At 44.9% G+C, this 13,550-nt stretch overlaps 1 protein-coding gene across 1 annotated transcript in view; it reads left to right on the top strand.

Annotated features, from left to right (window-relative positions):
* MDGA2 (MAM domain containing glycosylphosphatidylinositol anchor 2) overlaps nt 1-13,550 on the top strand; it is a 253,219-nt gene that overhangs the window by 106,329 nt on the left and 133,340 nt on the right. The window contains 1 exon segment of the mRNA XM_037393857.1: nt 1,977-2,306. Within this exon segment, the coding sequence (XP_037249754.1) occupies nt 1,977-2,306 (330 nt within the window).

Raw genomic sequence — 13,550 nt, 5'->3', positions numbered from 1 at the left:
CACTCCATTGGCTGTAAGCATGCAGATACATGAGGGCAGAGAGTGCTGCAAATCGGTTCTTTACTCAAATGTTCCACACGTGGAGCACTGTGCATGGATGGGGTGGCAAAGGGAATAGGGCAGCCTGGAAACTTCTCAAAGAAGTCAGCAGGATGACAAGAAATGACAGATTTAAATATTTGTCTTCCAGTCCTTGCATTCAGCCTGGGTATTTGCTTGTAATGTTTTCAGCTGGTATTTTCATTCTGGGACTTTCCAATTGGAGATAGCATATATAAACATACATACATACTTAGGCGCACATACATAGGGGGAGAGGGATCTTGGGATTGTATAAGTAGCATTTTATATTCACTACATCAAAATATATGTGTATTTGAAAGACTTAATGGATGATCCTGAAGCACTCTTCCAAAAATAAGTATCATACTGACAGTGCTTTAGAGCAATCACTTTATTGATGTAAATGGTGATAGTTTCTGGATAGTTTTATGCTCATTTAGAGTGATAAGAAAAATCAGATAACTGAGTTGCAGTATTATTTTGCTCTTGTGCAGCAGATTGATGAGAGAATGCTAGTAAAAGGTGCTGGTCTCACTGGCAAGATGGTGGGAAATACCATTTTCCAGAGCTGCTGTGTCCCTGCATGGGTGTAGGGTGCTTCTGAAGCACCGAGCCTGCCTTTAAGATGGCCTCAAAAACCTCATTTGCCTTGGGGTTCCCATCTGAAACGATGAGACTACCTTATCTGCTTTGCTGTGGGTTAGAGAATTAATTGCATTTGTATTGCAGGCTTGAATAGTCTTGGATGCAGATAGAGATCCCTGGGATGCTCTGTGCCTCTCTAAATGATAACGTTCTCTGTGTGCAGCCTTCAGCCTCGGGTTTCTCCTGCACGTACAGGATGGGTTTTCCTCATCTGACAAGACGCAGCCAGGGAACTGCAACCACTTGATGATGATGGGCTCTCCTGCACGGTTACATCTCAGAAGAGCATCTCTTTTGCCTTTTCCCATTGAGCGTTGCCTTTCATCCCCCTTTACCTTTTAGAGCTGGCAGCAGTTTCCCCGCCGCTGCTTTGCGGTTTGGTGGGGTAAGGCAGCCTGCCTCCAGGCAGCTGCGGGGACAGAGGCAGCCCTCCAGGCTGCCATGAGGAAGAAGCAGGGTGTGTAAAATCAGGGCAGGCTGTAGCCTCAGGCATGTGCTTACCTATTCTTATTTAACCAGCTGGCACAAAGATACTTTGCATGGCCATGTTTGTTTCCAGATAGATTGGAGATGACACTGCTGGTTGTATTAGTGATGTTTGGTTGATATCTCTATTTTCTCTTCTCTCAGTGCACTGATAGCATGGAGGTGAGGAAGGGCTTGTAAATACCTCCCGAGACAGATAATAAACATTGAAGGCTCATGAATTATTTTGGTTACTCTTCAGTTGTCAGCAGCTCAGTCTAATTTAGTTGCTGGGACTTCCTATTTTTCATTTTGGAAATTACAAGTACTTTAGCAGTGTATACTTTATGATGAAATTTGTTTAGAATTTGATCCTACGAAAAGTTAACCCCGTGCTAAATGTGTGCATTGGAAGCTTCAGTGACTTGCTGAGCATCATAGAATCATAAAATAGTTTGAGTTGGAAGGGAGCTTGAAAGGCCATCTCGTCCAACCCTCCTGAAATGAACGGGGACATCTTCAACTCCATCAGGCTGCTCTGAGCCCCATCCGACCTGGCCTTGGATGTTTCCAGGGATGGGGCATCCACCACCTCTCTGGGCAACCTGTGCCAGTGTCTCACCACCCTCACTGTAATAAATTTCTCCCTTGTATGTAGTCTGAAACCATTGCCCCTTGTCCTATTGCTACAGGCTCTGTTAAAATCATATGTAGGCATAAAGTGAAGCATAAGTCTCTGGAAAGTCTGAATATGCAAAATTTGTGCTTTATTATAGTAAACTTATTTTTTTGGCATATTTCAGCCTTAAAAAAAGGACGCTTTTGGATCACCCCTGACCCGTACCACAAAGATGACAACATCCAGATTGGGCGAGAGGTGAAAATCTCCTGTCAGGTGGAAGCCATCCCTTCTGAAGAGCTTACATTCAGCTGGTTTAAAAATGGACGTCCCTTGCGAAGCTCTGAAAGGATGGTCATCACACAGACTGACCCCGATGTTTCACCCGGCACCACAAACCTGGACATCATTGACTTGAAATTCACTGACTTTGGGACGTATACATGTGTTGCATCTCTGAAGGGAGGTGGCATATCGGATATCAGCATTGATGTCAACATCTCCAGCAGTACGGGTAAGGAGGCTTTCTTTGATATCAGTTTTACTTTGATAAAGCCAAGCTATGGCTTTCCTTTACTCTGGGAAAAAGGGTGTATACACAGAGCACTTCTCACCACAAGGATATCCAAGCAGATATCCCTAGGTCAGGGGCTGAGTTGTTTTCATTAAAAGACAGAAACCTGAATAAGTGGCATGTGGTGCACTCTCCCAAGGAGACACTACTACCTGATTTACCCAGAGTTGTCTCTTTTACTGTCAGAAAAGTTATTGGCTCTGTAAAAAGACTTTGGCCTCTATTTAGGACTTCAGGGCATCCAGAGTAGGAAAAAACAGCTAGCAGGAAATTACAAGGAGAAACAGGAGGATATTATGTTAACCAAACTGGATTCATCCAGCTACTCCACTCTAACAGCAAGTGCCAAGTACGGAGGAAGGAGCTCTTTTTTCTTGAAGACTACGTGCTGCATGTTGGTGAATCATGCTATTCCCAAAAGGCAAAAAGTTGAAGGTACCTATTACATGTATTTCCAGATCAGTGATTGAAACGTCTGTCTCTGATGAGCTAGACCCTTGGCTATTACTTTGACTGATAGTAAGTATCTTGAACTATGAAGTAGGAATATGTAACACAATAGTAATAGCCTGCTTTTCTTCATCTTATTGCTAATAGCTGGTTTGTAACCAACAGATTTCATAGATTTCTCCGAGTAGTTTACTTTAATAACTTAAGGTAGTCCATGTTAATAAAATGAACTAGAAAACATTCTGAAGGCAGAATTATTTTTTTTTCTGCCAAAAATTAGCTACAAGGAAAAAAAAACAAAAAACAAAAAAGTTGTTGCTGTGTGATTTCTACAGAGAAGCATAAAAAAAGCATTTCTTGTTTCAGAAGACTATTTTATGTTTAAATGCGGAGCCAAATAGTGTCAGTCTTATATCTACTGTCCTTCCTGTCTTTTATATGAAGCGTTGTTGTGCTTTTCCTCTGATTGTGCTTGTTATTCACTGGGATAAGGTACATGGTGCATGCTATTTAGAAGTAAGACAGCAAAGAACACAGTGGGAAACATTTTTATAGCATGGAAGGAAAATGTTTAATAGACATCATCTGACCCCTTTTTACCATACACGTTCAAGTATATGTTTGCTACTTTTTCAGAGAGATTAAATGAACACTTTTGCCTCAGGGAATATAACCACAGTTCTGTTCTCCAAATTTTACAACATCAGTCATAATTTGCAAGTACACGTCATGTCTAAACAATCTTTCTTGCAGCTTTCATGATAAATTATTTTTTATATTTTAATACATGAACCTGCCCTCCATCTTCAGTATGATCCTGGTGCCATGGATCCTTCCTGAGCACCACAGTGTTTCTGACATGGGTCTGGAAGGTTTGCCCACTTAAAGGGTTTAATGAAGAGTAATGTGTACAACAGAGGCGTGAGACAGGATGGACCTGTGGTTTGGATAGGAGCCTGGGAAGCAAAGCCATGTGAGTGAGTTAGGGGCCACTCGAGCAAAATAGAGCTATAAGCCCGTGGGACTGGATGGGATGTATCTAAGGGAACTGACCGGTGTTACTTCAGGGCCACTTTGTTACCTTTGCGAAGTCATGGTTGACCTAAGCAGATTCAAAAAAGTCTGGGAAAACTGAAATTTTAGGCCATCTTCCAAGAAGGCAAGAAGGAGGAGCAGGGGAGGACAGGCCAGTCATCCTCAGCTCAGTCCTGCGGAGCTCACAGAGCGTGTTCCTCTAGAAGCCATATCAATCCACGTGAAGGACCAGGAGGTGACTGGAAACAACCAGCATGGATTATCAGAAGTGAACTGTGCCTGACCCAGCCTGGTTGTCTGCTGTGATAAAAAGACTGTCTTTGTGGCCAAGGAGAGGGAGAGGAAAGCTGCTCGCCTTGACCTTAGTGAAGTCTTCAGCGCAGTCTTTTGTAGCATCTTAATAGCCAAAGTGCTGAAGCATAGTGTGGAGAAGTGCCCCGGGCATAAGATGTGTTTGGAAAATGAGATACAGAGAGTTTTGTTCACTAACAGATAGTCAAAACTTGTGTGTACAGAAGTGAACAAGCAGTCAGCATTTGCACAGTTCACCCTTGTGTGTCCCACCCTGAAACATAATGCACGCATACACAAATCTTGAGGGACAGGAGGAAAACACTAATTTTATTTACTTTAGTTAGGTCTTATTTTATTTACTATTTGTTTTCTTTCATGTTAGTGTTCAGGGATACTTGAGTATTTTGCTTCTTTTTGCTATATTTTGTAAGTATAAACAAGAAGTGTTTATTTTTACTGTTGGATAAATCTTGACATGATTTTGCACAGTTTTATGGACTTTTAGTTAACTTCAGAACGATTATGCTGGAGCAATGCAAGCATCTTGGGGAGCTAGTTGTGGAGGGCTGTTCCCTTGCAGTGGAACAGGCTGGGGCTGCCTGGCCAGGGGACAGCTCTGCGGGGTCCCTGTAGGCAGCAGGTGAACATGACCAGCAGTGTGCCCTGGCAGCGATGGAAGACAATAGATACCAAATCCAGTTTGGGATCGCCAGTGCAGGAGAGGTTTCAACAAACTGGTGAGTCCAGAAGAGGCTGTGAAGATGGTCAGGAGCAGCTGGGGGAAGGGGGCTTGTACCCCTTGGAGAAGAGACAGCCCTGGGCCACCTAACAGCAGCCGTCCCCTGCCTGTACTGGGAAGGTGAGAGGCAACGGGAATGAGCTGAAATGAGAAGTTCAGACTGGATATAAGGAGCAAGTTTTTCCCCATGATGATACCCGAGTGGGAAACAGAGTCATTATGGGTTCTCCAACCTGGGAGGTTTTGAAGACCTGATAAAGCCCTGAGCAGCCTGGCCTGACCTCTCCTCCAGCCATGCTTTGAGTTGGGGCTTGACCTAGAGACCTCCTGAGCTCCCTTCCTACAGCAGTTATCCCATGAAGTCTGTAGGGATAGCAACACTAACCAACAGATCCATGGACAAGGGAACAGCCTGTCTGTTGGCCCAAAGAAACATCTTCTTCAAGATTATTAATGCACATCTTACTAACAGGTAAAAACCTGAAAGGATTATTATACGGTAAGAGCCACATTCGGCGTGATGGATGGCAGTTGCATGGGAACTTTGTTACCTGCTTGCCACGGCGCAGCGGACAGTGACATTTGTGCAGTCATGCATTGCCCACAAACTTTGTTACCTGCTTGCCAGGATGAAGTGGACAGTGACATTTGTGCAGTCATGCATTGCCCATCTGGCAGACAGTAACCACAATATTATCTGTACTTGCTGGAGAATCATTTGGGAAATTGATAGGATTGATTGGAAACATCCATTAGGTCGTTGTACCTATAAAGCTCATCACAGTTTCTGCAGGCAGTGATGGATTATGTCAGCTCTTAAATTTACTATCCTATAGCACTCAAGAAAATCAGAAAGGGGGAAGAAAAACTAGTGTTTGGGATCAGCCTGATTTAGCATCTTAAAAAGAAATTCTGCCTGTTTGTGTTACTTGATTAAGTGGAAGCTGAAATAGTTTCAGTGTGTTTTTGAAGGTCATTATTGATTCATGAAGATTCATTACTGCTCTGGTAATTATGAACATAAGGCCTAGGCACAAACACATTTTCCAAATGCCAGGACTTGCACAGATATATTAATATCGTGCTGTGTCTGTTTGCTGGGTTTGGGGAGAATTCTGTCTTCGTGATGTGCACGAGGTTCCTCCTGGAGCAACCAAGTGAGGTCAGAGGGGCTGTGTCACCTCGTAAGGAAGGAGGGAGATGCTTAGGTCACCTCTGTCCCTCCAGCAGACTGGAAGGGGACATGTGGCAGTGCAACCCTCTTGACATTGCACTTGTTTAGCAGGAATATTTTTTCCCTTGACATTTTGAACTTTCAGCAGGAAAGGCAGAGATTTGTGTCCCGAGTATCTTATATAAATGGACCTGAAGTAATCCCCTAGCAGCCTCCCCCCATCCCTATCTCCATAAAGTAGGTCACTGAATAGTGTGAATGAAGACTCAAATGTTGAATACTTGCCCTTAAAAAGCCCTGTCATCCATAAAACCAACCTTGGGCAAATGTTACTGAAAGACAGGATGGCTCTTCTGTGCGCATGTGCACATCATGGGGGATGTTAAAACAGCAACAAAAAACCCCCAACCCAGTAAAATACGCTTATGGTAAGCAAAAAAGAGGGGTGGATCAGGAGAGTGTGTTTTCCTTTGTAAGCAAGCTTTTTCTTTTTATATTGTATTCAAAGCAGGAAGAGTAAGGTTTTAGGTGATGGATGGCCTGCTCTGTTCAGTATGGGTTCTTATGCTATCTTTATCCCCCTAAAATCAGTGTCAATGCAGTAAGAGACGTAACATCTGTCACTTCTGGCTTATTCTCTCTTCATTTTCCCCCTGGAGGTAGCATTGTGCACTGAAGTGAGCTGTTATTTCGGGGAGGGGGGGTGGGTATTTTACTTTAACCTCTGGTTGCACTGTTCTGAATTGCTTTTCGAAGGGCTGGATGGAGGAGTTGACTGACACCCTTGGGCTGCAGGTGGTGGTCACCCCCTCTTTTCCTAAGGGAGTCCTTTTAACTGTTTCACTCCCACCCAGTGTGGGCACAAATACATGTCCTACATGGAAAGTACGTCAACCAAATTCTTCATCTCTAGGTGAACCTGAAGATGCGCTGAGCGTGTACCACCCCTGGTACCTTGGGGTAGGTACATCCCGGAGGGGGACATGGACTTTGCACATGAACACAGGGCAGGCTGGTGGGCTCCAGGTCTCCTGTTCCACCTTGGAGGCTAGCCATGTTGACAGATAGATTCAGTTTTACGTAAGTGCTACCAGAAACAGGCAAAGAAGTTCTCGAGGAACTGATATATATGAAGCTGTGTATCCTCCCTGCAGTATAAGAGTGTTTCCCTGTTGAGCTAATAAGCTATCTATTAAATAATCAATTATTTAAACATCCAGGCTGATGTGTAAGGACATGTGGCCTTGATCTGTTTGTGAAGTATGTGTCCTCTGGTCATCTTACTCCTCCTCTGACGATACATAAAAGAGACATTTGTTTTTGTTCTGAATGTTTATTAAAATCATGGTACTACCTCTTTTTTGCATAGTGAAAAAATGTTTTTTGTGAAATAATTAGTTGCCTAATTAAGATATTTGTAAACCTTACGCACTGTCCAGAGTGATCGTTCACGGGCAACCCTAAGACACACCAGAAAATAGACAGAGGTTTCATTATTACAGTAAATTGATTATTTTTCTAAGCCATTATCTTAGGAGTTTATCTTTGAAAGGAATAGGTGAACAGAAGGGACAGATAAATGCTGGATTTTGTTAAAAAGCTTTTCTTTTATAGTTCTATTTTAGTACCTAATGTGCAGAGATTTTTCTTTTTAATTCGATCCCTGGGAGCTGCCGTCCCTTCCCATCACACAGTGCAGCATGGCTGGCCAGGCTGCTCGGCTGCCGGCTTGTGCAGGGAGGAGCGTGAGGACAGACCATCTCCTGCTCTGCAGCCCCTTCTCTCCTCAGCACCTGGTTCCCCCTGGAAATCCGACTTCTCTGGGAGGTGTTCATTCACCGCAGATGGACTTCGGCTGGGGTTCCGGGAGCAGACACCCTCTTTAGCAGCCACGTATTGCGGAGTCTCTTTATTCTTCTCTGGAGGGCTGTGAAGCTGGCTCATCATCTCGCGTTGCATATGGCTCATGGAGCTCCTCAGCATGAGTCCTGCGAGATCACTGAAAGCTAATTTGGCTAATTTGCTGCGGGCTGTGTATGTTCTGCGTTTAAAATGTTTCTCTTCAGAGTCTGACTGCAGATAAGGTGGTGTTTTAAGGTATTAGAAGTAGTTGAGCTATGAGTACTGATTCTGGAATTATTTTAATGCCTAAGCAGATGTCTTGTCCAAGCCCCCACCGTGAAATCCATGGTTGATGGTCATGTCTTCACTTGCAATTAGAGGTGGCTTGTGCCCAAGAAAACATGGGCTGTGGTGCTTTTTCTCCCCTCCTTTGCGGATGGGCAGGACAGCACACAGGCAACCAGAGCAATGAGAAGAGAAAGCGACCATGAAATCAAGACGTAATTTCCTTACAGGTCGCTCGATTTACCTTCCACATGAGTAACCAGGTAGATCCTCTTTCGTGGTGATGAAAGACCACGGAAAAGTTAAAGTAAATTCTCTTGACTTCAGCTGCTTTTCCAATCTTTTGCCTGGATCAGCCAGTCTCCCCCAGGGCTCTTCTTTTCTCACCTCTGGAGACCCTTTTAGTATATGCTCCCCAGTATACCCCAACACTTCTAAAATAAATGCATTTTAAGGGCACGCTGAGCAGTTCTAGTCTCTGTTTACAGAGATGTCTAGAGAACATGGATAATTGTCACTTGTGGCCCTTCAAAGGCTAAGTGATCTTGCTCAAATACGTTTTGTCTAGCAGCTTGCCTTCCTACACCACAGCTCAGTCTGCTCTGTCTTAGCAAAACCCTCCGTCACATAAGGAGTATGAATCGTGAACAGGGACCGAAATGCCTGTCTCAGGCAGAGGATGATTAATACTAGAGATTCAGACCTTCAAATTCATAAATATTGGAGAAGGAGGATAGGCAAATAACTTCACCTTTATCTCCTAGCCAGTACAGTGTGGATTCTTCAACATTCCTTACCCAGGCTGGTTTTAAATTACTTGAGCAACGTGACTTCCAACACTTCTTTTGGGAGATTATCTCTGAGTAATCTCCGGTACAGATTATTTCTTGATATGCAGCTCAAACACTCCTTTGCTCTGCTTGATCCTATAATTACTAGTTATTGCCATTAGTCCATTTTAAGCAGCCTGATCACAGTAGCCCACAACTCCTCCCAGCCCACAACCTCCCCATCACTGCTTAGACTGGTAGTCATTGCTTTAGGGCTAGAGCTTTCTTCTCTGTCTGTTTAAGGCTCCCAAGGAAATACAGAAGTGACAGTAGCCCCTGCCTCACCTCTGCTGTCTGTAACCCCCAGTAGAAAGCTCAGGGGTCGTGCTGCCTCCCCCAAGCCTACCATGGGGTCACCACTTCTAGGGGCTCCTTGTCCTTCTCACACTGGTCGTCTTAGAATGATAGAATCATAGAACAGTTTGAGTTGGAGTGGACCTTTAAAGGTCATCTACTGCAGCCCTCCTGCAGTGAGCAGGGACATCTTCAAGTAGATTAGGTTGCTCGGAGCCCTTTCTGCCCCTTTGAATGATTTCTCTGTAAGCAGATACTTGCCACTGCCATTGCGTCTTTGATAATTAAGCAAGCAAGGGGAGGTTTAAAATAGGGACAGTAACCTGACCCATCAGGACTTCAAAGATCTAGAGCAGACTAGAACTAGGTTGTGTCTACCCAGAATACACGGTGAATAAACATGTTAGGCATTTTGGATTTTTCTTTGAATTAGCTACTTTGGTCCTGTCCCCATTCTGCTATAGAAACAGTGACTATTCTGCATCAAGGATCCTATGGAATCGCAGTAGAACCACCACAGGAGATCAGATGGAAGGGTCTAGTCTGGTTTCCTGTCTCTGGTAACAGCCAGACATGTCTGCTTAGGGAGAAGTTTAACAAAATAAAGAATAGGATAAGAATACAATGATACCTTCTGCCATCTGACCTTCTGGTGAGTCAGCGACTTTGGGAGGCAAAGGTTGTCTCAGATCATTTTATTTGGGAGCCAGGAGTGGACATATATCAACAGTAGCCCTCTTATGCATGTGCCACTGGCAATTTCAAAGGATAATAGTATGTGGTTTTAAAGTAGATGCTACTAGTAACACTAGTAGTGTTACTAATGCTTTTGTTTTGCAGGTGATAACCCTCTACTTTTGGAAACAGATTTAACTGCTAAGAGTATTAACTTATTTTTTAAGCCACTTGCTGCATGAATAAGGTAATGTTTGTTGTTTCAAATACAGGATTTAGCTAATTTATTATTCTGCACAAGCAGGAACAGAACTGACCTTTATCTGCAGCAGGCTCTGTAGCTGGTGCTGCAGGAGACATGCTGATGCACCAGGGAGGAGGGCTGAGCCCCTCCGAGGCTCTTCTTTGTGCCACAGCAGCACCTGTCGGGAGAGGGAGCCTGGCACAGCTGAGGGCACCCTGCTCACCTGCTTGGCACTTTGGATTGCTTGGCTAGCACCCCCCTCGGCTCACACCACTGTCAGCACCTTTGCTAGCACACCCTTGTTCATGCACCTTTGCTCTTGCACCTTTGCTCACACCCTTTAGCATGTGCCCCCTTGTTCACCTGCCTTGGCTCATTCATCTTTGCTTGTGCACCCTTGCTCCAGCATCTTTGCTTCTAGCGACAAGTGATAGTATGAGAGGAAACAGCCTCAAATTGTTCCAGGGGATGTTTAGGTTGGATCTTAGGAAATATTTCTTCACTGCAAGGGTGGTCAAGCACTGGAACAGGCTGCCCAGGGAGGTGGTGGAAGCACCATCCCTGAAGGTATTTAAAAGACGTGTGGGTGTGGGGCTTAGGGGCTTAGGGACATGGTTTAGTGGTGGACTTGGAAATGATAGGTTTAGGGTTAGACTCAATGATCTTTTCCAACCTGAATTATCCTATGAATCTATGTTTCTGCACCCTTGCTTGGGCAGACTTGCTGGGCCCTCCTCCACAGCAGGCTCAGCCACCTGGTCCCTGGTCCTGGGGCTTCCCTACATCATGGGTTGTAGTAAAGCAAGAAAAACTTCAAATTATTATTTTCTCCTCAGTTCTCTAGCTTTCCCCCTCTCCCCACCTGACACGCCTTCTCCTCCCATTTTCCTGATTTCTTTGAGGGCATTGCACTGATTTGAGTTTCTTTTGCAGCTTTTCTTAGCTTTATTGCTTATGAAAACAAGTCATACACGATCAGGCTGCCAGTGCCTGTCAGTTGCTGTGTCGCAATCCCACACACCCCCTGATATTTTTTGACCCTGTAGCTAATTTAAGCCAAATTTGACAGCAGAATAGACATCTCAGAGATAATTAAGTACCTGTGAGTCTGTGAAAATAAATAGATGGGTATAAAAAAGGAAAGCCTACCAAAACCCTTCCCTGAGCAAGGATTCAGTGCTGTCCTTCTTCCTAATTAGACAGTAGAGAATCAGCATCTGAGCTAAGGGGGACCCGTAGCCCTAACGGCTGTGATGGGGGCAGAGAAATAGTTTGTGGGAGCTCACTGTCTTGGGCACTGTCAGTCAAATGTGATCTATGAAAATTGCAGCCAGGTGGCATTTATGACATTGCCCATGAAATGATTTGCTTTAATAGATGGCCTTGTCCCTCCTCTCTCCTTCTCTGTTTCCAGAAACAAGAACATTAATTCATATAGTAAACCATAATAATATTTTGGCTCACTTATAATGTGACAGATACTGGTTGTGTTGCAAAATGCCACAGGAGAAGATGAGTCAGAGTATTTTAAGGTATCTTTCCATCTGGGATACTGATACAGCCTATCTTATCAGCCTGCCTGCAGACCTCAGAGTCCATGGTCCTTATCTTGGCAGCGTGCAATTTTTGCAGTACCGTTATCTTTATTTTTTCAGAAAGAAAACTGAGTTAAAGAGAGGGTAAATTACTTGCTCACAGTTGCTCAGGACCTTTTTGGCATGCATCTTCCCCTCCGCCCCCACCGCTGATGCATGTCCTATGCCATTCACTCTTCTTCCTCTCAAATGCCTCTAGAAACTACATGTGACTATAAGCAGGGTGTATTCTTTCCTGGTTTCTTCCTGACGTGATTCATACTTTGCTCTGAGTGTACAGATTTCTGAATTTCCCCTGCCTCTCGGTCTGAGATGCTGTTTCTTGCAGCTGGCAGGCTCCCACATCTGGAGCTCAGGGCTGGTGCCTTCCTGCATCCCCATGGTGCTGTGTGGGAAACAAGTCTTCATCAACCCCCAGTTGCACTTGGACATCTCTGCCCCCCTTCCTCTCTAGGTCCACCTCATGGGACACACTAAATTTGCCTGATTACTCCTCCTGTGACAAACTTAGTGAAGGAGAACGGGCATGTTGTGGGGAACAGCTCCTCAGTTTATTGTGTCCCATCCCTGTTTCAAGTGCAGGGTTGGGTCAGGTTCTGCACGTGAAGTTGGCTTTGCTGCCTCCTCTTTCATTTTTTATCTCTTTTCGTCATGCCTTGCCTTCACAGGCAGCATCTGCACAGGACCCCTTGCTGTGCTGAAGACAAGTTTTGCTTCTGGCTCAGTGCTTCAGATGAGAAGTTACAGCCCTTGCCCCAGCCAGAAAGTGGATGATTTCTGAGGTGAAGACAGGGTGTGATTTTGTAGTCCAGACCTGTTGCTCTGATGGCAGTGTGAAACCAGCAGCCAGCAGAGCCTGTCCAGAAATAGGTCTACACAGAGAGACACCAAAGGGAAAACTCAAGTCCTGGACCCATCTGCACCATGGGGTTGCAGGCACAACTGTAGATTTCACTGTAGGCTGGTACATAGCAGATGGCAGACCTTTTCCCTCTTGATAACAGGTATTTTGTCTTGAGAGCTTTGTCCCCATGGTCTTGGCCTCACGGTTCTCACGGTCAGTGAATCCTTGAGATGGGAAGAGGTTGCACTGCCCCAGGACAGCTGGAGGTGCCAGAGGGGCAGGGAGAGGGGAGCTACCAAGGAACCTGCAGCATCCACACCAACTGGGACATGCTTTGATCAAAGGGCATTCACAGCAGGGAGCAGATCTACTGCCCGGGGGAAACAGGCAAAGTAAATATTTTTTTCACTGATCCAGACAGGGCTGCATATTGTTTGCACTAAGTAGAGAAGCCACAAGCCAGGTGAGCTGGAAAAAGTGTTCAGAAGGCAGGCACTGCACAGTGTGCTTTCAAACCTTTCTCTTTAAACTGTATTTTCCTTCCTGGAACAATACCTTTTCCTCAGTTTGGTCTGTGTTTCCATAGAGCATTGCTTTAGGAAGTGGTTGTTCTGTATATATATTTGATGTGCTTGCTTTCAGTGAAGAAGGTAGAGGAGTGCCACCACCAGCACCTGGCTGATGCAGGTCCAGAACAAGTACGGTGTACTTCACGGCAAACGTGTGGGGTGTAGGGAGAGGGTAGAGCACAGGCTTGTGGAGAAGTGCAGTCAGAATATCTCAGAGAACAACAGAGCGGTGCTCATCTGCTCCTTCCGTCTCGTCCCTTGCTGCCTTCAGCACCCTTTTCCCTCTGTATTTTTTCTCTGAGCTCTGGTGGAGC

The sequence above is a fragment of the Falco rusticolus genome, chromosome 7, assembly GCF_015220075.1.
Source record: "Falco rusticolus isolate bFalRus1 chromosome 7, bFalRus1.pri, whole genome shotgun sequence".
Lineage (NCBI taxonomy): Eukaryota > Metazoa > Chordata > Aves > Falconiformes > Falconidae > Falco > Falco rusticolus.
The sequence above is the reverse complement of the archived record's forward strand: the minus strand, read 5'-3'. Positions and strand labels throughout refer to the sequence as shown.